A 25,042-nucleotide genomic window follows, 5' to 3' on the forward strand; every position below is an offset into this window, starting at 1 on the left:
ATAGGTGCCCGGTTGGAGCCGGAGTCAGGGAAATTACCAAGCATCGACAGATCTGGGGATTCGGAACCGACGCAGATACTAGCAAGCCCTGAGACGAAACCGCACTAGGAAGATCTCTTTTTGTCTTTGCTTTTCTTCTCTTTCTCTTTTTTTTTTTTTTTTTTTTTTTTTTTTTTTTTTTTTTCTTCTTCTTCATTTTTACGTCGTTGGCGTTAGAGGCTTTTCTCACCTATTCTCGATCTGACGTTTTTCTTGCTGTGCGGTCAGCGGTATTTCTTACTGGCGTTGAGCTACTGCACACTTAAGTCCAGTTCGTCTGGTCTGCAGTCTTCCGTCATCTCTTCTGTTCTCTGACAAAACTCTTGCTTGGAATTATCTTTTTCGACTACCGACCTACAAACGATCTATAACCTCTTCCCGCTTCGTTCGGACGGGTTCTTTTTGCTTTGATCTTAATACGATACCCCCAAAAAATAATAACTAGACAACATCACTTCCAACCGGCAATCTCCAAACACCCGTTTCCCCAACTTACGCATCGGACGAATCGTGCATCATCAAAGTCGGTCTGGTCCAACTTTTGCATAACGCGGGATTCCCAGAAAGAAAAAACTGTTACGATACGACGCAACACAAAGAAGAAGAAGATATCAGGATATAATCACAGACAACCAAAATGACCGCCGATTCAATCGCTGATGCCTCTGCCGCTAGCGGCACCGAAGTTGGCTACCCCAATGGCCATCTTGGGCACCTCAAGCCGGAAGAGCAGGAAGCGCTTGAAAGCTTCAAGACCAACCTGACAGAAAAGGGATATTACAAGCCGGGGCCGCCGGCTTCGCATGACGACCAGACACTGCTGTATGTTTTCAATCTCTTCCCCTGTTGGACAGATCAAGTGTATCCCGGGACCAATCCGTGTTGCGCCGCGACTGCGACTGCGTCTGCAACTGCAACTGCATGTTCGCCCGCTATGCGCCAATGCAAGGATCCGGATCTCAGGGGAATAAGTGGTGACGGTGGTGGACGACAAGAACAAAGTGCAGAATTCATTGGGTTGGATCGGGAAAGCTAACAGTTGTATGCCGTACACAGACGATACTTGCGCGCCCGGAGATGGAACGTGGTTGATGCGTTTAAGCAATTCAAGGAGACGGAGGATTGGCGCAAGGCGAACGACCTCAACGTTTTGTACGACACCATCGACTTGGAGGCGTACGAGGCCAGCAGACGGCTGTACCCCCAATGGACGGGCAGAAGAGATAGGAGGTTAGTATTCAACCAAATCTTGACCCCAGTATTTCACACTTGGAGGAAAGGGTCATGTATATGCTGACATGTTGGTTCACAAAAACAGAGGCATCCCCCTTTACCTCTTCGAGATCCGCCACCTCGACTCCAAGACCGTCTCGGCCTACGAAAAAGCCGCCGAAACGAACCCCTCCAAGGCTGTCACTGACGGCCAGACCTCTCCCAAGCTCCTGCGCCTCTTCGCTTTGTACGAGAACCTGACCCGCTTCGCCCAACCCTTGTGCACCGAGCTTCCCGACCGCCCGCACGCCACCACCACACCCATCACTTTGTCCACCAACATTGTCGACGTCTCGGGCGTTTCGCTCCGCCAGTTCTGGAACCTCAAGTCGCACATGCAAGCGGCCTCGCAGCTGGCCACAGCACATTACCCGGAAACCTTGGACCGTATCTTCATCATCGGCGCGCCTTACTTTTTCAGTACGGTGTGGGGCTGGATCAAGCGCTGGTTCGATCCCATCACCGTGTCCAAGATTTTCATCCTTGGGCCCTCGGAGGTGAAGGCAACGCTGGAGGAGTTTATCGACCCGAAGAATATCCCCAAGCAGTACGGTGGTGAGCTCGACTTCACGTGGGGTGATCAGCCGAAAACGGATCCCTACATCAAGGAGACGGTCAAGTGGGAGAACGGACTGAAGGATTTCCCCGAGGGGCCCAAGTATTGGAGGCCGACGGCTGATGGGACAAGGATGGAGTGTGTCGCGGTGGGGAGTGAGGAGGGCAAGCAGAGGATGCTTAGTGTGGGGACTCTTGAGAGAGTTTGCAATGTGAAGAAGGTGGATGGGGACGCTTTGGCCGAGGGGGTCAAGGGCTTGAGCGTTGGCGATGCTGAGAAGAATGAGGTTGTTGAGACGGGGAAGGAGGCTACGGTTCCTGTGGTCTCGGCTTAAGGTTTGCGTTTTAATAAGAGTGGGAATTCTTTTTTCTCAAGTGGTGAGCCTTTGAGCGGTTGGGGATTTTTGGTTATATACAGAGATACCTTGGAAATTTCTCTTCTCAGCATTGGCTAGCTCTACCAAATACGGGCTTGTGTGTACCTCTGGTTGGAAAACATGTACAACTTGCATAAACAAGCATAATATACAGTATAAAGCGGGTTTACAGCTCGGCACATCTGCCAACTCTTAAGCACGGATAGATCTCGGGAAATGTGATCTGTGTTCTCCTTGCGTAGTGTATATCTAGCACTCGGTAGTTAGTCCCGCTCATCTGCCAGTCCCGGAAATGATGGAGAACCCCCCTTGATTACATGGACATCTGCACCCCAAATTCCATATGTAGACCATGGGTCGAGCCTGGGCCCTGGAGATATCCTCCACTCACCTCCGCTGGCTAGTGAAGGAACCTGAACATCACGGACAAGGGTCGGATGCTACGACAAATAAATCTTTGATGTGCCTTCTATACGTCCTCTAGAATCTACAACTATATTCCCCTGACCTCGCACAACCCCATACAGCCCAACACTCTATTTTACGCAATCCCCCTGTTAGCCCTCCACTTTTGTATTCCCTTCTCCAGCTCCTCCCAATCCAGCCCGTCCTTGATCAACTGCATTGTAACCCCCACCCTCTCTACCTCCAAGTTAGGCCTCTCGTCATCAAAGAACAGCATCTCCTCGTACGGTATCCCCGTTCGTTTTTGAATGACCTCAAAGTGCCTCAACTTTGTCCCCTCATAAATCTCCAGTCCACCATCAAACAACTCGATCGTCTTGCGCCCCTTTTCATTCGTCAACCCCCCTCCTGACCCTGACCCTGACCCTGATCCCTTTGTCTTTGTCTTCTTCCCACTACTGTCCTCCTCTTCCTCCCCATCTCCCTTACCATCGGCAGCCCCTGCCGCCCCCTTTGTCGCAGGACTCCGTCTAAACCCCTCCACACTCGTCGGCAGTCCCCCCGGAATCCTCAACAGCTTCAACATCTCCCTACACAAATCGCCCACGGGACTTTTGCTTGCGACAGCCAGCTTCACGCCCGCCACTTGCAACAGGTGCAAGATGATGGGGACGTGCTTGTAGAAAGAAAAGTTCTCGCCGTTGCGATCGCTCAAAACGGAGCCGCTTAGGGCCCGGAGCGGAGGCCACGGGTGGCAGTCGCTGTAGAAGGGCCAGAGCGTGTAGTCGAGGTCGAGGACGACGAGCGAGGGGAGCGGGAGGCCGTCGGTGAGGAAGGGTGGGAGACCGTCATTTTGGGGGTAGGGGGTTAGGAGGTTGGTGGTGGAGTGCGAGGAGGAGGAGGAGGAGGAGGACGCGGGGGCGTAGACGTTTCTGGATTTGGAGAGTTTGCGTGGCATTTTTTGGAGGGGTATGGAGGTATACCTATTCTGATGGTGGTTGACTTGGCTTGTGATAGGTACAGGTTATAGGTTGAAGCAGTGACTGCGACAGTGATGCAGGTGCGGATGTTGTAGTTGTCCTGCAGTGGGCGGATCACGGAACTCGCGCCGAACTGTCAGGTAGGTATGTGTTGGAGATCTCGGCGCAGAGGGGCGAGAGCGAGGGGAGATCCGATGGATGGGGCGTCCCGAGGCTAGGTAACGATAACGAGGTTTGTTCAGTTTGGTTGTGTTGATCACGAGTTGCTGACAATTGCTGACTGAAAACGAATGGAATTCGCGGGAGGTGAAGTTGAATGGATGTATCGCTGAAGTGTGCCAATGGCAACACAATCTTTCCCCCGAATTCTAATGACGGAGTTGACCCCACTTGGCCTCCCCCCCACCTTAGTTGGAGGACAGGGCCGACAGGGCGGTGAAGGTACATAGCTAGCTCAACTAAACTAGGTGCAGTGGCCCCCCGGGTTGCCAGACGGTAGACCCCTTCTCCCCGCAAGCTGACCGCGACCTGAGTAAGGCGGGGAATTGGTAGGGTTAGGGTAATATCCCGAGGACAGGTGAAGCTTGCTTTATGACGTTTTCTTCCATTTCTCCAATTCCTCTCAACCATGTCGAATTTCCTTCAGCGCAATGGTCTTTCCCGAGTGGCTGTCTGCGGTTCGTCTGATGATAATGCTGCTGCTTTCGCCCCTTTCCCGCTTCCCCTGACTCCAATTGCCCAGTGCGTCCGACATGCTATGACTTATGTCCAGACATGCAATGACATGCCGTCGAACTGCTTCACCCGCCACAATCAGCCTGGAGTTGCAGAGCTGCTATCAGAATTGCTTCCGGGGTTGAAGCCCTTTGATGGTTCGACAAGACCAATATCTAAGATTATCCGGCACCCGCCATTGGACGATCGCGCTCTTCGTCGTCAGCAGGGACATTCACCGCGTGAGAGATACGGCCTGCACTACGGTACACAACATCAAGCTAGCATCGTGGAGTGCAGAATGTCTTGGTGGCATTGACCGATCTTCAACTGCCGTCCGTCACTGCTGGTACCGCATCTGGATTTACCCCACCGCGAAACCGATTCCGCGTGAACACCAACAGCGCACTATGAGCAGGTGAGGTTGTCTTCACAGAATCCATGGGGGACACAGCATCCATTGTGGGCTGATCGATGATCGTCGGGTACTCCTACCTCAGGTCTGTCCCGAGTCTTAGTGTCGGCTCCCAGATCAAAGCCCGTAGCTTCATTCTTCTTATACGCACCACGAGTCCCCTCTTTGGGGTTTGACCGTCATATCTTCATCCCTCCTTTCCTCCAAAGTCCAGACTCATTGTCAAGTCGTCAAGCTTCATCGTGACTTTCAACATCGCAGACGTTATTACCTAGACCGAATCTCTCCTATACCTATATTCTCATAATCGCAGTGATATCATGGCTTCCGGACTCTCGGCCACGCCGCTCAAGAAGATCAACTTGGTGCGCATCGCCCATGTGTATTATAAGCACAAGAACATCAACGAAGCCAAGAAATTTGCCCAAGACTTCGGTTTCGCGCAGACTGCCGAGGTTGGCAAGAAGACATACTACCGCGGTTATGGCACCGAGCCCTTCGTTATTTGCCTCGAGGCATCGAATGAGGACGAGTTTGGTGGCGCAGCCTTCGTCGTTGAATCCATGGAGGACCTGATGCAAGCGGCCAAGACACTTCCTAACGAATGCAAAGCCACTGAGATATACGACCTTTCAGATGCCCCTGGTGGTGGAAAATGTGTCACATTTTATGACCCTGTCGACGGATTCCCCTTCCATCTTGTCTACGGCCAAACGCCGGTGGAGGCGCGAGATGTTGACTTCCCCATTGTGCGGTTCAACTTTGTAAGTCGGGTTCTCATACGACACCCATAGGGATTGGCTTGCTAACTCGTCATGACTGCCAGCCTAAGGAGAAGAATCGCGGAGCCAACGAGTTCCAACGCTTCAAGAAGCGACCAGCACCAGTGCATAAGCTGGGCCACTTTGGCGTGTGTGTAACCGACTTTGCCAAGTGCTACGACTTCTACACCAAATACTTCAACTTCTTCCCTAGTGAGGTATGCATGTCAGCCTTTGTTCGATCTCGAACCTAATATTAACACACACCTAGCTTGTCCACAACGATGAAGGTGTCAACAAGACTGTCTTTTTCAGACTCAACCGCGGAAATGACCTTGTGGACCACCACTGCTTCTTCTTCTTTGAAGGTCCCAAGATGCACGTCCACCACTCGTCCTTCGAGACGCACGACTTTGATACTCAGGTGCTCGGTCACGACTGGCTCCGCCATCAAGGTTACAAGAACTGTTGGGGTGTTGGACGACACGTGATGGGCAGCCAGATCTTTGATTACTGGTTCGACCCATCCGGCTTTATTCTCGAACACTATGTGGATGGTGATCTCCTCGATATGAGAGAGCCCACACATAACACAAAGGCAGCTCCAGATAACCTGCACGTTTGGGGTAAGTCATACGATGAAATGTGTTGAAGGATTGAAGAAACTGACTTTTATCTAGGCCCCGAGGTCCCAGCCACTTTCCTGCAGTGAGCCCTTGGATTCGTATAGGCGAGCGATATCTTACTAAGGCCCCTCGACGGTGTTTATAAAGTACACGAGTCGAAGCTCCCAAGCCTCTTAAAGTGTCAACTAATATATAATGGACGCTTTTGTCAAACATCATGCATTTGAGATACTTTGTATAGGTCCCCACTATGACGACTGATATGGTTGAAACTTGACCCAGAAGATCCATTCACCGGGTGCATGTCTCGGGCAGGCTCTCCACGGAACGGAGCGAGGCGCCAACACATGCAGTTGCGGAGGAACAGGGAACCTTGTGGTCACACGAGTTACAATATCTAGGAACAGGTCATGATTGACACTAAAACCATATCGAATTCGAGGCACCAGTTCAAGGAATATCCTCCAAGAAGTGCAGTTGCGAACTACAGGTTATTAACAGGCAACGATGATGCGGTAAGGTCGTCTTTCGAATAGGATCTGCACCGGGGACCAGTAACAGAAAGAAAGAAAAGACAAAAAAAAAAAAAGAAAGAAAGAAAGAAGGGGAAATACAAAGCAATAACTCCCAGACATCGCATACAGTATACTCTCCGGAGTAAGTACGCCACCAGAAACCTCCACAACGCCCTGGATGATGACTTTGGCCTCTTCAACTACCTTTGGTCCCTTGACATTGACGACCACCTACTCACAGTTTCGTTGTCCTGCACCTGGCTCTTCGTCTGGGATGACCTGCCAGAGTCCAACGACTTTTCCATCTCTCCTGCCTGGCTCGCCACGGACTTTGAACGCGGAGGTATAGCTCGCTTTTCAACAACATGAATGAGAATGGGACGCTTGTGATTCACTTGTAAAGTATGGCGGATATTGCTTCGTCTATTTCTGGAATGTAGTGATCGCTTCAACCCTTTTTTAATGTCTTCTATGTTTCTGTCTACTCTTTTCCTTGCTTAAAAAAAAAAAAAAAAGGGACATCAAGATGCATAAAGTTGAAAGAAATGAAACTTCAGAGAGGGTATCACGGATCTAATGAGTACAGAATAGAAGGAAATATAGTAAAGTTTTTTTTTATTGGAATCAAGCACTAGTCCAGGACGCACGATTGCTAGAAAACCCAAGATCATCTTAAAGTGGTGATAAAAAGTCGTGAAAAGAACAAAAAGAAGAAAGCAAATAGAGGAAGAGCGAAGCCAGTCTATTCAGAAGAAACAATCACGAAAAAAAGAAGTTATAGATGGTCATCGTGCGACGTGGGCCTGATTCGAACAGACGCTCCCGAAGGAACAAGATTTCTAGTCTTGCGCATTAGACCACTCTGCCACCACGCCTAGTGTTGTTATAAGTTGTTTTGAACCCTGTAACTATATCGGTAGAAAAAAGCAAAATACCATTTCTCCTTTACCACCAGCTTTTTCAGCAAAACATGATATTGAATATGCATAATGTTTCCTTCATTACTACCAAGAGGCGTGGTGATACAGAATAAGTATTTATCGAACGATCAAAGGCGACGACTATATACTTCGTGGTGTCTCGGGCGGAACTACAAAGTTAGGATTCCGTGCACGAGTTCAATAAGTTAGGTATGCACACCTCCGTTTGCTCGGATCACACGGACTTTTCTGCAGAACACGGCACATTACAAGAAACACCTGAGGGAACAGCAGGATGAGTGCGCATAAGCTGCTATCTTCTTGATCTCAGGAGCCTTGCTCGTACTAGAGACTGACAAACATAACCTTGTATGTCCAGGTCCCCTTGTCGATGGCGAGCATTGGCCTTGCGGCAAAGAGAATGTAGTGTACTCTTTTCCGAGCCAGACGATGATCGAATGATAACAGGAAGAGGAAACCAGGGAGAGCTGAGGGCGTCCTTATGCTTACTGAAGGGGCACTCGTCTGAAACTAAGGACACTGTAATAGGTAGAATCACATATACTAGGTCAATGCAAACTACCATTAGCTATCGACGTCAACAGCAGGAGAAGGAGGAGGCAATGATGGGATGCTGCAATTTTGACAGACATATAAGCAACGGCTTGTGCAGCAAGCCTATAGAGTATACTGAGTAACATGGATAGGGAAGTACTCGGCATTGAATATCGAATTGCATAGCAGCCTTGTGCGACATACGACACCCGTTCGGATAATTGTCCGTAGCCTGTGACCCATATGTGGACTTCAGCCTCAACGCCCTGGACCTGACAAGAGATCTCATCATCTGAAACGCCGCCTGAGTCAATGAATCTTGGCAATCGGGCTCTGCGTCCGGCTAGATAGACAGCGTCCCACTGATACAGACTTGGTAGGCTGCCACAGTTGCCAAGTTTTTATATCGATTATTCTTTGAACTTCCAAGGACAGTCTTCGAGGGCGCTTTCTGTCTCAGCATCGGGAGATATGACGCCCGTGGTTCGTATACCAATGGTTCGGCACTAAGGTGCTGAATTTGACTCGGAGATATTGACGTCTGCCCCCTTATGAGAGGAGACTGAGGAGCGAGGCCCAATACTATCACCACAGTTGCGGTTAGCTGCCGAGACTTATCGGCCAACACCGAGATATTGGCCCAGAAGGGCAACAATACGGCTTGTCGATGGCTTGCAACCACTGACATCCCCGATTGCCATTCCTGCACCACCGCATATTTTCATTCAAACCGGACTCTCTTACTCCCTTCACAGTCTAGCAGATCTGGAAGTACCTGCATGTAAGGCGGCCAGCGGGGCTGGTAAGCTGAACACACCATTCGGAGCGGCTGGCAAGTCTGGCATGCCCGATCGACAGCACATGTACTAGACTATCTTAAGCCTAGTTCCGTGTTCAGAAACATCCGGTTTGAATGCGAATCAGTAGTACATTGATGTTCATTCACCGGATTCTAAACCGATCAGCTAATTGTTGGCGGAGCGGAGTTCATCGCGGGCGTAGAAACAAGGTTGATGTCACCCGTAAATGGAAATCGTGCTTCGCTCACGGCGTTGCTCCAAGATAGGGTGAAGAGGTCCGTTGGCTGTGATGGTTTGCGCTGGTGTGTGTCAACGCCTAGTGATACTGGTGACCCAACTCCCATCCAAATGACAAAGCAAGGCATATAAGAAGGACTGGGCATCACCAACAGCGCAACGGCGGCAGAGACGAAGCCCTAGCTCGACAAGCAGCCTTCATACCCCGACCAAAAGTCACATTTGTCGTACCGTAACCTCGTCGCAAAATGCCCCAGGCTCATTTCTTCGCCCTGCTGCTTGCAGCCGTTGCACCGGCTGTTTTGGCGGACGGTCCCCCGGAATCGATGGGCGAGAAGTTTAGCGGCCTCAACGTCCTGGATGCGAACGGCGGACTTCAAAGTTTGACCCCGGCACCCTACACCATAAGTCAATGGCCTTGGGGTACTGTACCCAAGCTGTGCTATGACACGTCTGTCAACAATAAATACTGCAACCCGTACGATCTCGAAGTATACGATGTCAGATACTCGGATGTAGGTAAAAGACTTGCCTCGGATTCGGAATCTGTGCTTACCTTAACTTGACAATAGTGCCCCATTCCCACCACCGTCTGCCGATGCAAGAACTCGCCTATGGCCATCGACACCATTGCGCAGCGTGTCGGCCAACTCCCTGTCAAGGCTCGCCAGTATAATGGCTATGTCTCCAGCTTTGCGGGAGACATGTGCTCAGCCTACAGCGATAGCTTCAACAACTACTTCTTTGGCGACTGCGGCAATTCCGAGTCCGTCTTCTTCCATGAGCTCAGCCACAACCTTGACCGTCACGTTGCCGGGGCGTCCATCAACGATTGGTACTCCCTTTCGCAAGACTGGAAGGATACCGTTGCCAAGGACACTTGCGTCGCAGACCACTATTCCAAGGCCAGCTGGCTCGAGGCATATGCCCAGGTGGGAGTCATGGCTGGATATGATGCTACGGTACAGTCTATCTATACCCAGAATGTCGGCTGTATGATCAATCAGGTCAAGAAGGTGGTTGGACAGTTGAACAGTGTCTGGCGTAAGCAGCCTGGACAGATGTGCGATCGTTACTGGATCAAGGAGTAAGTTCTTCTCAACAACACCCATTTGCTTGATGACCCTGTGCTGACCGGAATGTAAACAGTACCACGGTTTGCATGGGACCTGATGCGGAAGCCAGTGGCCACTGTCAAGCGGCATCCAATGCTGCTGTTGCGGCGGAGTCTGGTGGTGTAAACCCAGTGTTGCCGGACGGGCAGCAGAAGAAGCACGACGCCTTGGTCAAGGAGCTTCAGCGTCACGCCGAGGCCGCGGCCGGCATTACTCCTGGAAAACCGGCGGCCGATAGGAAGATCAAGGGTAAGAAGGGCACCAAGTTCAGGGTCTGAAGCGGGAACTATGATCGATTCCAGGTCCGCGAGGTGCGATTGACTGGGCTAGGTTTAGCTGTGACTTCAGAGTGCTGAGGAAGTTGCGAGACCTCAGTTGTGAGCGACGTCATCAAACCGTCTCCTTTTGGGATAATGATAACCTTTTATTCTGGATAACTGGGACAGGTTAGGCTGTCTTTGTCGATAGACTAGGTAATAATTGATTTGATGTTTATTTGATGCTTTGTTGTCGCTTGTGGTTGCGAGGTAGTCGGCAGGTTTGTGGGGATAGACAGAAGACGCCCACTCGCACCCAGGGCAATGAATAACGAAGGCCGATGGCTCTTTCCAATGTGGGAAATACACAATTCTGACTTTGTCCACTTGTTTGTCTTCAAGCGGGGTTACGATTTCTGTCAAGCCCTCTGCTCCTTTCTTCCGAGAACAAAGGAAGTTTCCGATCCAGATCGCCAACATCCGAAAAGGAAGGAATGGTTCGATCGATGTACCTTGACGGCTCAGCCATCGATCTGATCTGCATTTCCCACTCTGGATTCCAGGGGAAGGGTCATCGATGGAAACGAGATCGAAACCCATTGAATATTTGAGCTTGTCGTCTATCCCCCCTCACATATTGTAGCCATATGGACAACTAAGTGCATGAGACGTCGTTCTAGAGCAGTTGCTCGGCCAGCTGTAGACTAGACTTAACCGCCTAAGTGGTATATGCTGAACGAGGAATCTATCGAGTCCGGCCGATGGATGATTCGAGCCGCAACTTCATCATCACTTGGCTTGTCAGGAAATTTCACAACACCAAACCCGCCGCGTGGGCCTTTGCTGGTTTCGCACGTCGATGTGCCTAAATCGACCTCCAAAGTCAGATCAATCGATTACGAAGTGGCTGAGCGGATGTGGAAGCTCCAACCAGACAAACATTATGAACCGGCAAAGTGACGCGACTCGCCGTGCCTTAAAAATGAGTCTTTGTTATTTTGTTACAAATCGAATGAAGAATGCAAACCAAACAAGTGAAATGGTGACGAGCTGATAGGTTATGAAATTTTAGCTGGCTGAAAGATTTGGGGCTGACAGGCACAGCGTGGCCGCTGGGGGGTTAGTGTGGGGCCCAGGGAGCTTATTCCCCGCGTGATGACGCTTACACAGGAGACTAGCGCAGGGCCGTAGGTCAACCCGACCACTCACAAACAACGCTTCTTGCCTTGACCCCGCTGCAGCCTGGAAGCTGCCGAAAGCAAAGAGTCTTGGCACCTCCAAATCGACCCGAATTGTTGACATTTCCAAATGCGGCAGGGAACTCCCTCCTGCCTCGACCGCTGCACGAGATGGACAGGTTGAGATCGACGAGACGGATCGAAACCGACCTATTTAGGTCGCTGTCAGAATCTCAGCTGTTGGTATACCGAATCCGATCTCTGTAGTGGGCATCATGTTGACATCACCATCTCTCATTTTGAACCGATTGCGAGATGCAAAGGGCTACGATAGTATGCGGATGAGACGAAAACGAACATTCAGTGGCAGATGGCATCTCATCATACAAACTGACATCACAAATTCACAATAGTCTGGTTGCTGGTATACATCAGTTGTTTTTGTGTATATAAGCATCTCTTATCCTCCTTCCAATCGAACAATATCTTCTCCTCCATCAAGCAACTCATCAACAGATAACAGCATCTACTCAACAACTCCAACGCACAACTACTACCAAATCACATTCTCCTAAACAACATCATCAACATGGCTGGCACTGGTAACGACAACCCCGGCAACTTCGCCAACCGGTATGTTTCCCATCATCCTCTGCTCAGCCACACTGCCAAGACACTTTGCTAACATAATCCATTTCTCCAGCCCCAAGGAAGAGGTTCAGGCCATCGCCTCCAAGGGTGGTCAGGCCAGCCACAGCGGTGGTTTTGCCAGCATGGATCCCGAGAAACAGGTATGTTTTTGATTTCCCCACCTCTTTGCAGTGAACCATGATTGAGCGTTGACTGACACATGAACCCAAAACAGCGCGAGATTGCTTCCAAGGGCGGCAAGGCCTCCAGCGGCAGCTTTGAGCCTGGCTCCGAGAAGGCCCGCGAGGCCGGTCGTAAGGGCGGCAAGGCTTCCGGTGGCACTGGTGCCGACGACGATGAGTAGAGGTCATCAACCTACTACTGCGACTACCATCATCTGATTTTGACCTGGCGCACGGGATACGAATTAATGACTTTGGCCTTTGGATGACGGAACTGTAATAACAGCACGGGATATGACACGAGATTGCAATTGGGATTTATTTGGCTGGCGTGAGAAGGCGCACTCAGATAATTTTGCTTTAACTCGGTTATCATCTTTCTCTAGGCAACTGAATGCTTTGACAATTTGCTAAAAAGACTTGTTCACTGTCATGTCGTGAAATACAAAACTCCTGTGACATTGGCTCATCTTGAACGGTTATTCTCGGTTATTCTAACCCATCCCTTCCTCCCACTGCTAAGAAGTGCTCAACTCCAAAACCCGTTCTCTTCCAAAAACGCCTCCACAGCCACCCACGGCACCGCTCTCTTCACCAATGGCTCTTCCGGGTTCCAATCCACATGTACGCCCACCAGCACTCCAGTGTTCTGCTCAAAGATCGGCCCGCCGCTATGCCCCCAATACGTCCAGCAATCATGCTGCATCGCGCCTGTGTCAGAGTTATCCTGCGGGTTGCCTACCTTGTCCGGCGCAATCCCGAGGTATCGTCCCGAAGACAGCTGCAAGACCCGACGGTGTTCTGACCCGTACGCCTTAACGCCTGGCGGATCGTCTGGGTGTTCGTCGGCTGGATGGCCGATTGCTACTAGAGGAGTATGGAGGGATGGTTCTTTATATGGCTTGCTTGATCCGCATCCGTGTGAGGGTAATTTGACACAGGAAAAGTTCCCCGCCCCCATCTCAATTCTCATGCATGAGGAGGAATTCGTGATCTTTCCACTCGTAGTTTCCCCTCCAGCCGATAACCTACAACCCTCGTCTAGGGCTTGAGCATGCGTAATCTTCAAAAGCGCCAAATCCCTTCCCAAATCCCACGCTATACACCTAGCACCTACGATCCTTGACCTTGACTTGGGAGGGATATTCGAACCTCCTCTCCTACACCCTCCTCCTCGTAATGTTGAACCCGAGTAGTTCTCCTCCTCCGCCGGCGCCGGCATAACCAACCAAAACAATCTGCCCACCGTCTGCACCGTCTCAACCACACAATGCGCCGCCGTCAACAACAAGCCATCCTCTCTGATACAGAACGCCGTTCCAGCTTCCGATTGCGCAAACGCTAGAGTGGTATCTACCGTGTGGGCTTTATGTCGTCGAAAGGAGCGGGGGAGCACGAGGGGTTCATATTGAGAAAGGCTGGAAGCTTTTTTCAAGAGGAGGGCGTGGGATGTAGGGGAAAGGTGGGTGTGATCAGACGTAATAGACGAGAGAGAGGAAGGGAGGGGGATGAGACCACGGGTGCGGAGGGTGAGCTTGCGGATGTGGGAAGGGTGGGATTGCGTAGATATGGAGGTTGAAGGTGTTTGTCGAGGGGTTGGAGGGATTGGAGACTGGGGGGACGTACTACTACTGTGATTGAAGGTTTGTTTGGTTGTTGGGGAGATTGAGTCCGAGTTACCGGAGGTGTTGGTGTTGGCGGTTCTGATTCTGGGTCGGTACGAGCGCGGCAAGCGGCATTGTTTCGGCTTTTTCTTCGGGGTCGGTTGTTGGGCGATGGTGGTGATGCTTTGTTGTAACTCTTTGGTACAACGCTTGGTTCCTCGATTCAGTACCTCTGCCTGGCCGGTACATGAACACGCTTTCATCATCTTGTAGTGTAACAAGTGGGAAACCAAATTGTCCCACGCAATTTGATGAGCTGCACCGGTTGTCCTAGGATCCAACTATATTATAGTACAGTAAACCTCCTCGGGAATTCTACTAGAAGTGAGGAGATGGGCCATTATCTACAAAAGAGCTCATCGACCAGAGAAGCAAAGGAAGACTGTGAAAGATGACGGAGTTGACAATGGTGATTGTAAAGATCTCGACTGTATCACTTGATACTCGTGTGCTGTTGTAAGTTGAATCGAGTCTTCCTTTCATCAATGCCATTGTACCGTTCGAAAAGCTTGTCTCTTTGTTCATTCCTGTGCTTCTCCTTTCAACCCAACTAACCCGCCGACAAAAGCTCGGAAAAATTCGATGAAAAAAAATATTATTAGGATCATTTGAGGCGTCTTTGTCTGGGCCCACCAACGTGAGAATATCCTCAACTTCAAGAACAAGATCTCCCAGGTGATGAGCCTACATTGGCTGACAGAATGCAAAAGTTGAGAGCAGTTCTTTCTCGTTTGGTCTTCGAGACGAGTGAACAAAGAAAGTCGAACCCCCCTTCCCCTTGCGCTGCGCCTTGCATAACGTATGACATGACGGTCTCCGTCATTGCTACCTCTTCAGAATGGTGATCCTTCATCGCTCGATGATGGTAGCCTTGTGTATTCGTGTCCAACTCTGCTTTTGACATCCTCGGACCTTCATATCAACACATGTTTCGAGGATGTGCTGCCCGTGGCATCATGGACGCTTTCAGTCATGAATCTCGGAGCTTGCAAGAGCAGGTTTTGACTCATTTGAGGGCAATGCACCGGGATCTAGCCCTACATCCCGCGAAGGTGGCCCGATATCCCGGTTGAGATCTGTTACCGATCAATGAGCGGCCAAGTTCTTCTTGGAAGACGGCTTCAACCTTATCGGTAGTTGAAGGGCGCGGTACCAAAACTTTAAATCCTTAACTTCATCAGATAAAGCACCGAAGAGCTGAAGCGCGCCAATCACTGTTCCTGACAAGAGGTCAAGGTCCTAGATCTTCCACCAGTTGCCTGCTGCGAACTTGGCAGGGCGTCGAGGGCATGTTCGGCGCACTTATAAAATGGGTGCTCGAAAGTGTCTCGGCAGGTGGGAAGCATGTATACAGGGTCATAGTCAAGAATAGGGGATCATTACTTAATTTGATATGTTCATGCGAACTTGTTGAAACGCCTGGATAAGTTGACCAGGGGTCTTGAGCTAACAAATAACCCAGTATCGGCCTGTACAAAAGGTTGCGTTTCAGAAAAGGCAGTCAGTCTCCCGCACCTCGGAAGTCGGAAGGTCCTGAACAGAAATGACTTTCTGAAGCTTTGACCCGCCAAGACTTTTGAACCAACCACACCACGCCCATCCAAGATAGTGGAGTAGTTTCGATTGCCAAGTTATCATCTCTAACGACGGCCTCGCCAGAAATGGCGAGAAACTGTTAAGGGACACACCAGGCAAGTGACGGGGGCCAGGCATTAGTCCCATCCTGCCAATTTACTACGAAGTCCGCAAACCACATTCCGCCAGATCTCCAGATTTCCATCTCTAAGCCCTACGGGTAGGCCGAGCACGCCCCGAAAAGAGTCTAACGGGACGTCCGGAGAAACATCCTTCTGGAAAGGTATTATGGTGACGTCTCGTGTCCCAAACAGGCGATTTTCTCGGACAGCTCCGAGCGGTGGGAGTGATTCTTCCTGGCACCTTGAAGCAGGAGGCGCCAAGGCATCGCGAGTAGCCTCAAACGACCCCTGGCGAGGTGGTATACAGTAATGTCTCGTGTCCCAAATAGGCAATGTTTCAAACAAGCTCCGAGCGAGTGGTTCTTCTTGGCACGTCAAACAGTGAGGAGGTAACGCATAGCGAGGAGCTTCAAACAAGCCCTGGTTGTCATTCGCGCGCGTAGGTCAGATGTTGTTTACCTCCTGAACAACACCTCAAATTTCGGCAGTTATTGCCTTAATTCGATAAGTGAGGTTTGGTCGGAGCGGTTGCTGGGAACTCGTTGGTATAAAGATGTCAGTGATGGCCTGTGTTCTGGAGTCAAAGCATCATCAGCCACTTCACAACAGAACCGGACTTAGCTGACATTAGACACTTACGATGAAAGCCTCCGCCTATTTCTCCTGGGCCTTCCTGCTGTCGCCCATCTGGGCCGCCCCAGCCGCGAACCCATGTGACATCAGGTCAACAGACACCAGCTTCACCGACTATGCCTATGTTTACGTGAGTCAGCCTTTTCTGCCGTACTTTTGTGCCTTGGAAAAGGCCAAGTTCAAGAACTGACAATCACCTAGTTCACCGGCGAAGGCACCTCCAACGGCGAGCAGATCTATATGGCTGTCAGCAACAACAATGATCCCACTCAATGGACAACGCTCAAGAATGGTCAACCCTTCCTGACCACCAACGTCGGTACCAAGGGCATTCGCGACCCTTCATTGATCGCTGCTCCGGACAGAAGCAAGTTTTGGATCATTGCCACTGTACGTTTCTCACCATCCATCCTAAGCAGAACCCACAGCCACTGACACTCTGCCCCAGGACCTCAAAGTCAACGGTCTGCCAGGCGGCTGGTCCAACACCGACATGCAAACCAAGGGCTCCAAGTCCATTGTCGTCTGGGAGTCCACCAACCTGAAGAACTGGTCTGGCCCCCGCCTCGCCAAGGTATCCCCCGACAATGCCGGCATGACCTGGGCGCCCGATGCCATCTGGGACCCTGCTCGCAACGCTTACATGGTGTACTGGACTTCGAGCGTTCTCTCTAACGGCAACGGCATCTCGGCCGGATGGAAGATCCTCCGTTGCTATACCAAGGATTTTGTGACCTTCACCAAGGCGGAAGAGTATCTCGTAGGATACGGCATGGATGTCACCATCACTGCCGGCGATAACGGAGCTTACTATATGATCACCAAGAACGGACCCAACGGATTGATCCAGGAGAACGTGTCGTACAACGGACTGTCGGGACAATGGAAGAAGGTCTCGGAGAACATTGGACAGGGCGCTTTGCCATCTGGTGAGGGACCGTTGATCTTCAGGGACAACAAGACCCCCAGCAAGGTGCGTGCGCTCGGCTATACTCGTTTGTTGACATGTTGACTGTTCCGTTGGTCGTGCTAACTCGTTGTCATTTAACAGTGGCATCTCTGGATCGACAACAACACCAAGGGATCCGGATATATGCCGTTCGAGACTACCAACATTGCCACCGGTCACTATACCAAGACGCAGAACTACAAGCTCCCGGCCAACCCACGCCACGGATACGTGATTCCCATGTAAGTTTCGCCCTGATCTGTGATAGAGAGAGTCATGGTAGCTGACCAAAGCCATCTTCGATGCAGCACCACCGCCGAAAGAAATGCCTTGTTGTCCGCCTAAGTTCGAACCGAACCGCCAGATCGTACACGGTTCGTATAAGTAAGGTCTGGTTAAAAGGCTTCGTATGGACTAGCACAAGAGGTTGTAGGGGTCATGGCGGTGCCAGACATGCGCCAGATCACATGCTTACCGTTGGTTTTTCATCCCATGGTATCGCATATAAGACCTTGACTTCCACTCACGTGCAGGGTAGTCTCTTCTTTTCTTGTACCTTTTTACCTTTAGAATATACATCAACAACGTCATGTGTTTGCGAGTGTCAACCGCTGGATCGACGTGAGCGACCGTACAGATTGGAATAGTTGTATCTGATGACCCTTTGGTGATATTGCACCCGGCTCCGAGTAAATTGGAAGTGTCGACAGTCAGTCGCCGTGTGTTGTTGGTTTCAAGAGTGGTTGCAAAAGGAAACAAAACAATGTGTCAGCGTCTCCCCTCCAGAATTCCATTCCCCCGCATAAAATCCCAGGAGATGCAGATGGACCGTTGTGGGTCAAAGCGCAACCAATGACCACCGCTCTTTCACGGTCATGCAGCCCTGTAACCAATGGGCACCCTTTCATTACTGAACTTTGTGGAGAATGTTCCGGGATTAACCGACCCGGACTCTCCGACTCCGTTGCGAAGGAATCCTGCTTGGATGTAATGTATGTAATGTAGTGTAGCATCTGAATAGCGGCCGTACATCTGCTAGCGAGTTGTCGATATCTGGTGAGAAATAGGCGTATACACTAACACTTACACTCGAGGGTCTCCACAGGCAGCCGAGGAACATTGCGTTCAAACGAGGTTGAGAAAGTCGGTCGGTCGGTCGGCTTTGGACGGCAGGAGGCAAGTAAGTCGTCGCTTGTTGTCGCTTGCCTGGCCGCCCAGAGATCCTCCTTCCGTCCGCCGCCCATTCCCCAGTTTCGATCGTTTCCATGCGATCGCTTCTTGTCCATCCGTCATTCGTGCATTTCCAGTTCCCAGCCCGGCCTTCGTCATACCTCAACTCGGCTTCCTCTCAGCTCTGCGCTTTCTTTTGTCTGCGTTACTCCACAGCTTTCTGCACTTTAGTATCCGTCTAATTAACCCCTTGCTGCCCTTGGAATCTCGATGACCGCGAATCAGCCCCTCTTGTTACCAGCGCGTTAAGCGATTGAATGATCCGTCGAACCGAAATAGTAGACTAGCATCGCGAGAACCTTGCTGTCCACCACCTACCGCAGCCGCCATTGACACTTCCAAGTTCCATCTATACAACAACCACCAATATAAGCAGCTGTGAAGCGACAACTTCCCAACTTCCTATCCAACTCCAACCCCCAACGCGCTCAAAAGGGAAACTCTGCGGGGATCGTTCCATCCAAGCCAAGCCCAGCCCACCGCACGGCGCAACCTGGGGCTCCAAGGCCAAGGGCTCGGACACCAGGACCGACGTCAGGAATTACCCTACTTGAAAAGGGCAGGTCCAGAGGAGAGACATTGAAAGGGCTTGCAACGTGCAGGACGTCCTGCATCAGGTCGACAACTCGTCGCCATTTTCTGGCAGACCAACACATCGTGCCGCATCTCGGGCCTCTGGTTCGCCGGTCCAGCAATCGTTTCCGATAGCAGCCGCCTGCTTCCCACAAACATTTCTCGTCCCACGCAAATCACCACAAACCGTAATATTCTAGGGACACACAACATATCCCTCACCTCCAAACCCTCCACACATCCGCCGTGCAGACACAACATTCGGGAGTCGTGCCAGCGACGTTCTGGTTCCAAATTGGAATGCCATCCACCATGCCGTCCCAACGTCCCTTTTTCCTGTCTACCTTCTTCGCCGCCTTCCGCCAACAGCCACCTTCTTCGCTCTACAATGGTCAACAGCCCAACAAGAATGCCACAGCGACGGCGCCAGGTGGCGCAACTGCCCAAGCCAATCCCACGAACTCCGCTGGCACTGTAGCGACGCCGCGCACAATCACTACATCCTCGAGCAATCAAGCATCATCACCAAGCTCTCCGCCTGGGCGCGAAGGTGGTGTCATGGGACAACTTCCTCTATCACCGCGCTCGCATCACTCGAGCATTCCCATTCCAGAAGGCAACCGACACCATCGTCATCACCATCACAACAGTAGGAGGAGAGGGAGTGACAGCAGCAGTGAGGGCTTCCGCGAGGTGTCCGGCGCAGAAAAACTGTACATTGGGGGAAGGACAGCAACAGGCGAAGAAAAGTTCTTCAAATTAGGTGTTGTACGGCGGATTAGGAGTGGGGATAGATTGAGCTTGGATCGATTGAGTCTTTGAAAGAGAAAAGAGGAGGATGTCGATATCTCGTCCGCACCAGTGAAAGCCCCCGTTGCCTTTCTTGGATTGCGCCATACAAGAACGTTTTCTTGCGACGGGGCAAAAAGCAACAGCAAAATAAGACCACACACACACACATACACACACACACACACACACACATAGCGACACGGACATAGCATGGGCATATGGGATAGACCTCGTCGAAGCAGTACACTGCAGAGTGGTCAGGACGTCTCAACAGAATGTTTTCAAAGGGGGCGTCAAAAGGTTTCTTCTTTTATCAGATATTCAAAGGTGGCGTTAGGTGAAGGGGCAAAGGAAAACATCATACTTGGAACGGGGGGATTAGCTACAATCACACTTTACGCTATGCTATATGTTATCTGAATGCTATCGGCGTGTATAAACAAAACTTGATATTTTAACTAGTTATCAATGCACCGTCAGAGGGTGCTGTAAGACTACAGTAAAAAAAGCACAATATCGCCGTTTGGTATATCTCACTCTGGAACAGTCACCATTTTTTATTGTACTTTGTTTGTTTTGTCACCTTTTGGCCCTCTTTGGGAGTGCCAAAACTACCTCTACATTTCTTTTTGAGCTCTTCTCTCTTTTACACAGGCTGTGTATGATTACACCTGGAATTCGGCTGACCTGATAACAGAGGCAGATAGATACGTACATCTTGAGTCAAGCATCCAAGAAGAATAACCACAAGAGAATAAATCACCACATAAACCTCTGTAACCGCCCGCCATCCAGCATCTCCCCACTTGCAGTCTTCCAGTAAAACGGCTTGAAGAGGAACATGTACATGGTCCCAATGTTGATGGCTAGGAACCAGGCCGTCTCTAGGGCCAACGACGCGTCGGTTCTGCGGATGATATTCCAGAGGAGCCCTCTTTTTCCATTCCCGTTTTGTTGCTGTCGCACCGCAGTGGCAGCAGCATTGCCATCACCGTTGCCGCTGTCAGTGGTAGAAGACGCAAACGAAGAAGAAGAACCGGAAGAGATAAGAGACGAAGACAGCGGCATAGCAGGTACCAACAACCGATAAAACACCCATGGCAAGATAAAGTACCTCGGCTCGACCAGGGGCGCAGTGACGAGAGACAGGGTGGTGGTCAAAAGCCAGAGAAGAACAGTAGATGTGGGCGGGGAGGAAGTGGCGGGACTAGGTTGGGTAGAGGAGGGGGAGAGGGTTGTGTAGGCGCCGCCGACGAGCCAATCTTCTTCTTCTTCTTCTTCTTCCTTCTGCTTGGCCTTTATGTTCTTTTGTTCGTCATTATTTATCGTCTTGGGGCCGTAAAAGTCCTGAGTAACAAAAGGAGATGCAGAAAACTCATCCCTCCACTTCAGCTTATTCTCCGTGATCTTCAGGCCCGTCTCGCCCCCAAGATCTCGCAAAGGAGGGTTATTCCCCTCGAGCCGTTTCCAGATGAGCCATCGCGACAAAGTGTAGGCCGCCACGAGGGCGAGGCGAACCAAAGAGGAGCGGAGGATGGTGTACCGGAAGATGTAGAACATGTAGTGCCTGTTGTCGGCGAGGGTGAAGGGGTGGATGATTGTGTTGTAGCGGATGATGGCGGCGGAGAGGAGGAGGGTGGTGAGGAGGTAAAATGGGTAATAGAGTTTGCGGGAGAGGACCAAGTCGAGGATGAAGCGGAAGCCTCGGCCTGATGAGTTCGTGTCGGGGGAGAAGGAGGAGGAGGCGGGAGTTGGGCCTGATTTTTGGGGTGGTTTAGTTGTTGAGGATTTCTTGGATTTGATTAATGGTTTGGTAGATCTCCATGAAGAGCGGCCTGGGTCTTTGGTAGTTGTGTGTGAAGGCGTGGTAGATTTGGTGCGAGTGATTTGACCTGCTAGGGTAGAAAGAACGCAGGGGATGAGAAGAGGGGCAGAGAAGAAGGCAAAGAAAGGCCAGATGTAGAGCATCTGGGGGAGATGGATCGTGGCGATATGGTTGGATTTATCTCCTACAAGTTGGTTAGGATCCAGTGGTTCACCAATGTCGAGGTAAAGAGGGACAAACCAAGTACAACACCCCCATTCCAAGCCACGAACCCAGCAAAGAGGCCCATGATGGTGATATGAGGCCACACCTGTCTCAACACCCTGAGCGGGTTGCAAAGAGCAGCGATGCCGATACTCAAGAGACACAACGCCCAATCTGTAGAAATAGCATCAGCATCATCCTCCTTCAGGTACAGGCAGAGCGGGTGGGCATACCATCAGGCCAGGCCATATCAACCGGTGGATCATGCACATCTCCCACCGCATACCTCCTCAACCAAAAACCGAAGGAATCTCGGATGTTTTCTAAGACGAAGTCCGGAGTGTCATTCTTAGAAACAGGCTTTGGCTTCAGTCCCTTGACCACATGCGCAGCCTCCAGACCGCCCATGTACACCACCACCCAGAAAACATTCGTCTGCCTCATAAAGAGCGCGGCGACGCCCAAGATAACAGTCCAAAGACCATTGAGAAACCCCGGCTTCTGGGAATGAGAAGCCACCCGGTTTAAGTGATTCCGGTATGCCACCAACATCACCAGAGTAGACGCGACGTCTGTGTAGTAGAGCCCCGAGAAGAAGAATATGACGGGGAACAGAGCAATGTTGATGGCGGTATGATAAGCGTAAAGGGAAACAGCACTCTTTTCTGTCCCAACCGCAGTCTGTGCCTCGATCCTACGCCGACATGACAGAGCAAGTAGGGCTATGAGGAGGGTGGCGACGAGGTTGTTGGAGCGCAGAGAAGATGGAGTGCACTCGGCCAGACGCATGAGTTTGTGCCAACCTACGGAGAGGAGGTACAGTCCCGGGGGAGTGGTGATTTTGTTGTCCCACTCATGGTAGCGGCCTTCGCAGTATGTTTGGGCTTGGGGGATGTGGAAGACTTCGTCCTATTGCAGGTGGGATGTTAGTGACTGAACCTAGGCTGTAGCCAACGGGGGTTTCTTACCAGGTAAGGCTCAGGGGCATAGTGGTTTACGAGAGCCAGCCACGCGCGAGCGAAAAAGTAAATCAGAATAAAGCCGCTGGCTGTGATGAAGGTAGAGCCCTGGGATTTTGAGCTGCTTATTGTAGATTGGGTAAGCTTGGCTAGAAGAATTGAGATGGCCAGCCCTCTCAGCACCTCGTTGAACGTGGAGGTCTCCAGGAGGACACGTAGAGCATCCATCATGAAGAAATTGAGGATTGAAATGAGAAACGAGCGGACGTCATATCCTCGTGAACATAGGATGATATGACACAGTAAGGTAGAAGCCCGAATGATGAGGAGACGAAGCCTACTACCTACCTAGGTTTCCCTCTTACAAATTGATGTTGTAGTTGGCGTGGTTGTACAAGTGTTAGTGATCCGGGACATCTCACTGGTGTTGAGGATGCGTCTTGGCAAGGAGCTGCTAATGACGACCCCACCCCCCTAGAATAGAGGCCCGAGGGTCTGTGCGCATCATCCCATCATGAGCTACGGGACGTTTGATGTCAAAAACGTTCTAGAATTTGATGTCAAGCCGAGAACTCGTCTTTCAGATCTATGGGCAACCACATACTGTTGACAAGGAGGGGTATGATGGCTTGATGTGTAGTCGTCTATAATATACTGTATCTTATACAAGCCGTGTCATACGACAGGCGCGTGTGCAACTAGACAACATACAGTCCCCAGCGCCCCAAAATCCCACCATGCCTTCCGTGGTATCAAAGCGATAATTTAGAACGGCTATCATGTGTTAGCTACAGTCTTACTGATATGCCGCCGGAGAAATGTTATAAAACTCACGTTGTCAGAGGCAGGGATCTCGTTGACGAAGTACCTCTCGCCGAGGTAGGGGATGCGCTGTGTGTGGCTGTTAGTTAACTGATACCGATGCTCTCAGGACCAGGGGGTGCTCTTTGTACCTGGAGGACGTCTCTGCGGAGACGGGGAATGCCGGAAGCGTAGTAGACGACGGCGAAGAGGGCGACACCAGTCCAAGCAGCGGCCTGGGGGAGGCTATAGAAATTAGTTAGCCGTTGGTCACGGTTTTGGTCCGTTCCGCGTCCTCTCAAGAACATGACCGCCCCTCCAAAGTCAAACGTGTGGCCATCTCTTTCGGCATAACAGAACTGTTGCACCGATCCCTTATCCTTCGATCTTGCTGACCCATACTCCTGGGACTTTGAAGAATTGGTCCCTCCTCTGAAAGTTCCCCCAAAGCTCCCATCCCAAAGCCTCCATAGCTCCCAGCGACCTCCAAGCCAAATTAATTTCGCGGAAAGGTAACCTACATTCTGTAGAGCTGCTTGGGAGTGATGCCATCGATGTGAGGCTGGTACTGGTACCTAATTCCGACGCATCAGCAGCTTGTTCCTAAGCTGTTTTCCCGCCTGTACAAATCGTGCCGGTAGGCGCCGGTCGCTGTGCGGGCGAGATCGTCGTTTGGTCGTCGCTTACTTAGGGCCGTAGGGGCTCTTGTACGCAGGGTACGCAGAGCGGAGGATGGAAGTCTGAATTCGCGAGGCTCGAAGTTAGCTCCATAATCTTCTGTCGTCATACGGTGATGATGTTCGGCGGGCTTCAGCTAGCTGGGCATCGCTTGTCGCACCGTGAAAATGCGACGCTGTTCGAAGTGGAAAATCGGGGGCATATAGGGAGCTGCGTGGCACGTACGGCGAACATCTTGGCTGTATCGTCGAGAACGAGCGAGCTGGTGCGTCAATGGCTGCAACAAGATCTCGAACTAGGAGCTGGTTTTGGATGGTCCGCGATGCGCGAGATTCTTTGCCGGACGAAGCCGGGATCGCTTTGCGGCCTCAGGCACCAATCAGAAGCTTGATGATTCGCAGTCACTTGGGCGGTTTGTTGCATATGGAGCCTTTGCCGGCCGGCAGCTTGAAGCCTGGGCCGACGGGAAGAGTGGATCCTCTTTTAAGAGCTGCATCCCTGCAG

At 51.1% G+C, this 25,042-nt stretch overlaps 11 protein-coding genes and 1 non-coding gene across 12 annotated transcripts; 6 read left to right on the forward strand and 6 right to left on the reverse strand.

Moving 5' to 3' along the window:
* Positions 1-208: 208 nt before the first annotated feature.
* B0T23DRAFT_346746 (CRAL-TRIO domain-containing protein) lies at positions 209-2,423 on the forward strand. The gene is made up of 3 exons (XM_062835975.1): positions 209-861; positions 1,096-1,269; positions 1,358-2,423. Exons 1-3 carry the CDS (start codon positions 677-679, stop codon positions 2,199-2,201), a joined length of 1,203 nt encoding a protein of 400 aa, XP_062688915.1. The 5' UTR covers positions 209-676; the 3' UTR covers positions 2,202-2,423.
* A 263-nt stretch (positions 2,424-2,686) lies between these two features.
* Positions 2,687-4,005, reverse strand: B0T23DRAFT_346750 (acid phosphatase-domain-containing protein). Its single transcript, XM_062835976.1, has one exon. The coding sequence runs from the start codon at positions 3,604-3,606 to the stop codon at positions 2,785-2,787; it is 822 nt and encodes a 273-aa protein (XP_062688916.1). The 5' UTR covers positions 3,607-4,005; the 3' UTR covers positions 2,687-2,784.
* An 864-nt stretch (positions 4,006-4,869) lies between these two features.
* Positions 4,870-6,392, forward strand: B0T23DRAFT_247080 (Glyoxalase/Bleomycin resistance protein/Dihydroxybiphenyl dioxygenase). The gene is made up of 4 exons (XM_062834149.1): positions 4,870-5,521; positions 5,584-5,736; positions 5,790-6,144; positions 6,199-6,392. Exons 1-4 carry the CDS (start codon positions 5,078-5,080, stop codon positions 6,228-6,230), a joined length of 984 nt encoding a protein of 327 aa, XP_062688917.1. The 5' UTR covers positions 4,870-5,077; the 3' UTR covers positions 6,231-6,392.
* Positions 6,393-7,452: 1,060 nt separating this feature from the next.
* Positions 7,453-7,534, reverse strand: B0T23DRAFT_t370. The gene has a single exon. It is a non-coding gene; the product is annotated as a tRNA-Ser (tRNA).
* Positions 7,535-7,924: 390 nt separating this feature from the next.
* B0T23DRAFT_408210 (uncharacterized protein) lies at positions 7,925-8,426 on the reverse strand (the record flags this gene model as incomplete). The annotated part of the gene is made up of 2 exons (XM_062839271.1): positions 7,925-8,067; positions 8,339-8,426. The coding sequence occupies 2 exons, from the start codon at positions 8,424-8,426 to the stop codon at positions 7,925-7,927; spliced, it is 231 nt and encodes a 76-aa protein (XP_062688918.1).
* A 993-nt stretch (positions 8,427-9,419) lies between these two features.
* B0T23DRAFT_325734 (conidiation-specific protein (con-13)) lies at positions 9,420-10,564 on the forward strand (the record flags this gene model as incomplete). Its single annotated transcript, XM_062835524.1, has 3 exons — positions 9,420-9,686; positions 9,744-10,258; positions 10,321-10,564. The coding sequence occupies 3 exons, from the start codon at positions 9,420-9,422 to the stop codon at positions 10,562-10,564; spliced, it is 1,026 nt and encodes a 341-aa protein (XP_062688919.1).
* Positions 10,565-11,864: 1,300 nt separating this feature from the next.
* B0T23DRAFT_389657 (conidiation-specific protein con-10) lies at positions 11,865-12,950 on the forward strand. Its single transcript, XM_062837821.1, has 3 exons — positions 11,865-12,354; positions 12,425-12,512; positions 12,587-12,950. The coding sequence occupies exons 1-3, from the start codon at positions 12,311-12,313 to the stop codon at positions 12,713-12,715; spliced, it is 261 nt and encodes an 86-aa protein (XP_062688920.1). The 5' UTR covers positions 11,865-12,310; the 3' UTR covers positions 12,716-12,950.
* A 112-nt stretch (positions 12,951-13,062) lies between these two features.
* B0T23DRAFT_408213 (trypsin-like cysteine/serine peptidase domain-containing protein) lies at positions 13,063-15,101 on the reverse strand (the record flags this gene model as incomplete). The annotated part of the gene is made up of 4 exons (XM_062839272.1): positions 13,063-13,400; positions 13,566-14,478; positions 14,831-14,881; positions 15,009-15,101. 4 exons carry the CDS (start codon positions 15,099-15,101, stop codon positions 13,063-13,065), a joined length of 1,395 nt encoding a protein of 464 aa, XP_062688921.1.
* Positions 15,102-16,534: 1,433 nt separating this feature from the next.
* B0T23DRAFT_326266 (glycosyl hydrolase) lies at positions 16,535-17,722 on the forward strand (the record flags this gene model as incomplete). The annotated part of the gene is made up of 4 exons (XM_062835552.1): positions 16,535-16,657; positions 16,729-16,917; positions 16,976-17,500; positions 17,579-17,722. The coding sequence occupies 4 exons, from the start codon at positions 16,535-16,537 to the stop codon at positions 17,720-17,722; spliced, it is 981 nt and encodes a 326-aa protein (XP_062688922.1).
* A 1,869-nt stretch (positions 17,723-19,591) lies between these two features.
* Positions 19,592-20,101, forward strand: B0T23DRAFT_399711 (uncharacterized protein; the record flags this gene model as incomplete). Its single annotated transcript, XM_062838439.1, has 1 exon — positions 19,592-20,101. The coding sequence occupies one exon, from the start codon at positions 19,592-19,594 to the stop codon at positions 20,099-20,101; it is 510 nt and encodes a 169-aa protein (XP_062688923.1).
* Positions 20,102-20,660: 559 nt separating this feature from the next.
* Positions 20,661-23,534, reverse strand: B0T23DRAFT_247415 (Dol-P-Glc:Glc(2)Man(9)GlcNAc(2)-PP-Dol alpha-1,2-glucosyltransferase). The gene is made up of 4 exons (XM_062834151.1): positions 23,069-23,534; positions 22,334-23,009; positions 22,137-22,274; positions 20,661-22,080 (listed from the first exon to the last, which is right to left on the reverse strand). Exons 1-4 carry the CDS (start codon positions 23,288-23,290, stop codon positions 20,831-20,833), a joined length of 2,286 nt encoding a protein of 761 aa, XP_062688924.1. The 5' UTR covers positions 23,291-23,534; the 3' UTR covers positions 20,661-20,830.
* A 52-nt stretch (positions 23,535-23,586) lies between these two features.
* On the reverse strand, positions 23,587-24,959 carry B0T23DRAFT_389672 (ubiquinol-cytochrome-c reductase complex subunit-domain-containing protein). Its single transcript, XM_062837822.1, has 6 exons — positions 24,764-24,959; positions 24,548-24,600; positions 24,382-24,435; positions 24,013-24,106; positions 23,894-23,950; positions 23,587-23,833 (listed from the first exon to the last, which is right to left on the reverse strand). Exons 1-6 carry the CDS (start codon positions 24,770-24,772, stop codon positions 23,825-23,827), a joined length of 276 nt encoding a protein of 91 aa, XP_062688925.1. The 5' UTR covers positions 24,773-24,959; the 3' UTR covers positions 23,587-23,824.
* Between the last annotated feature and the right edge of the window lie 83 nt (positions 24,960-25,042).

Source organism: Neurospora hispaniola (genome assembly GCF_033458365.1).
Source record: "Neurospora hispaniola strain FGSC 10403 chromosome Unknown B0T23scaffold_9, whole genome shotgun sequence".
Lineage (NCBI taxonomy): Eukaryota > Fungi > Ascomycota > Sordariomycetes > Sordariales > Sordariaceae > Neurospora > Neurospora hispaniola.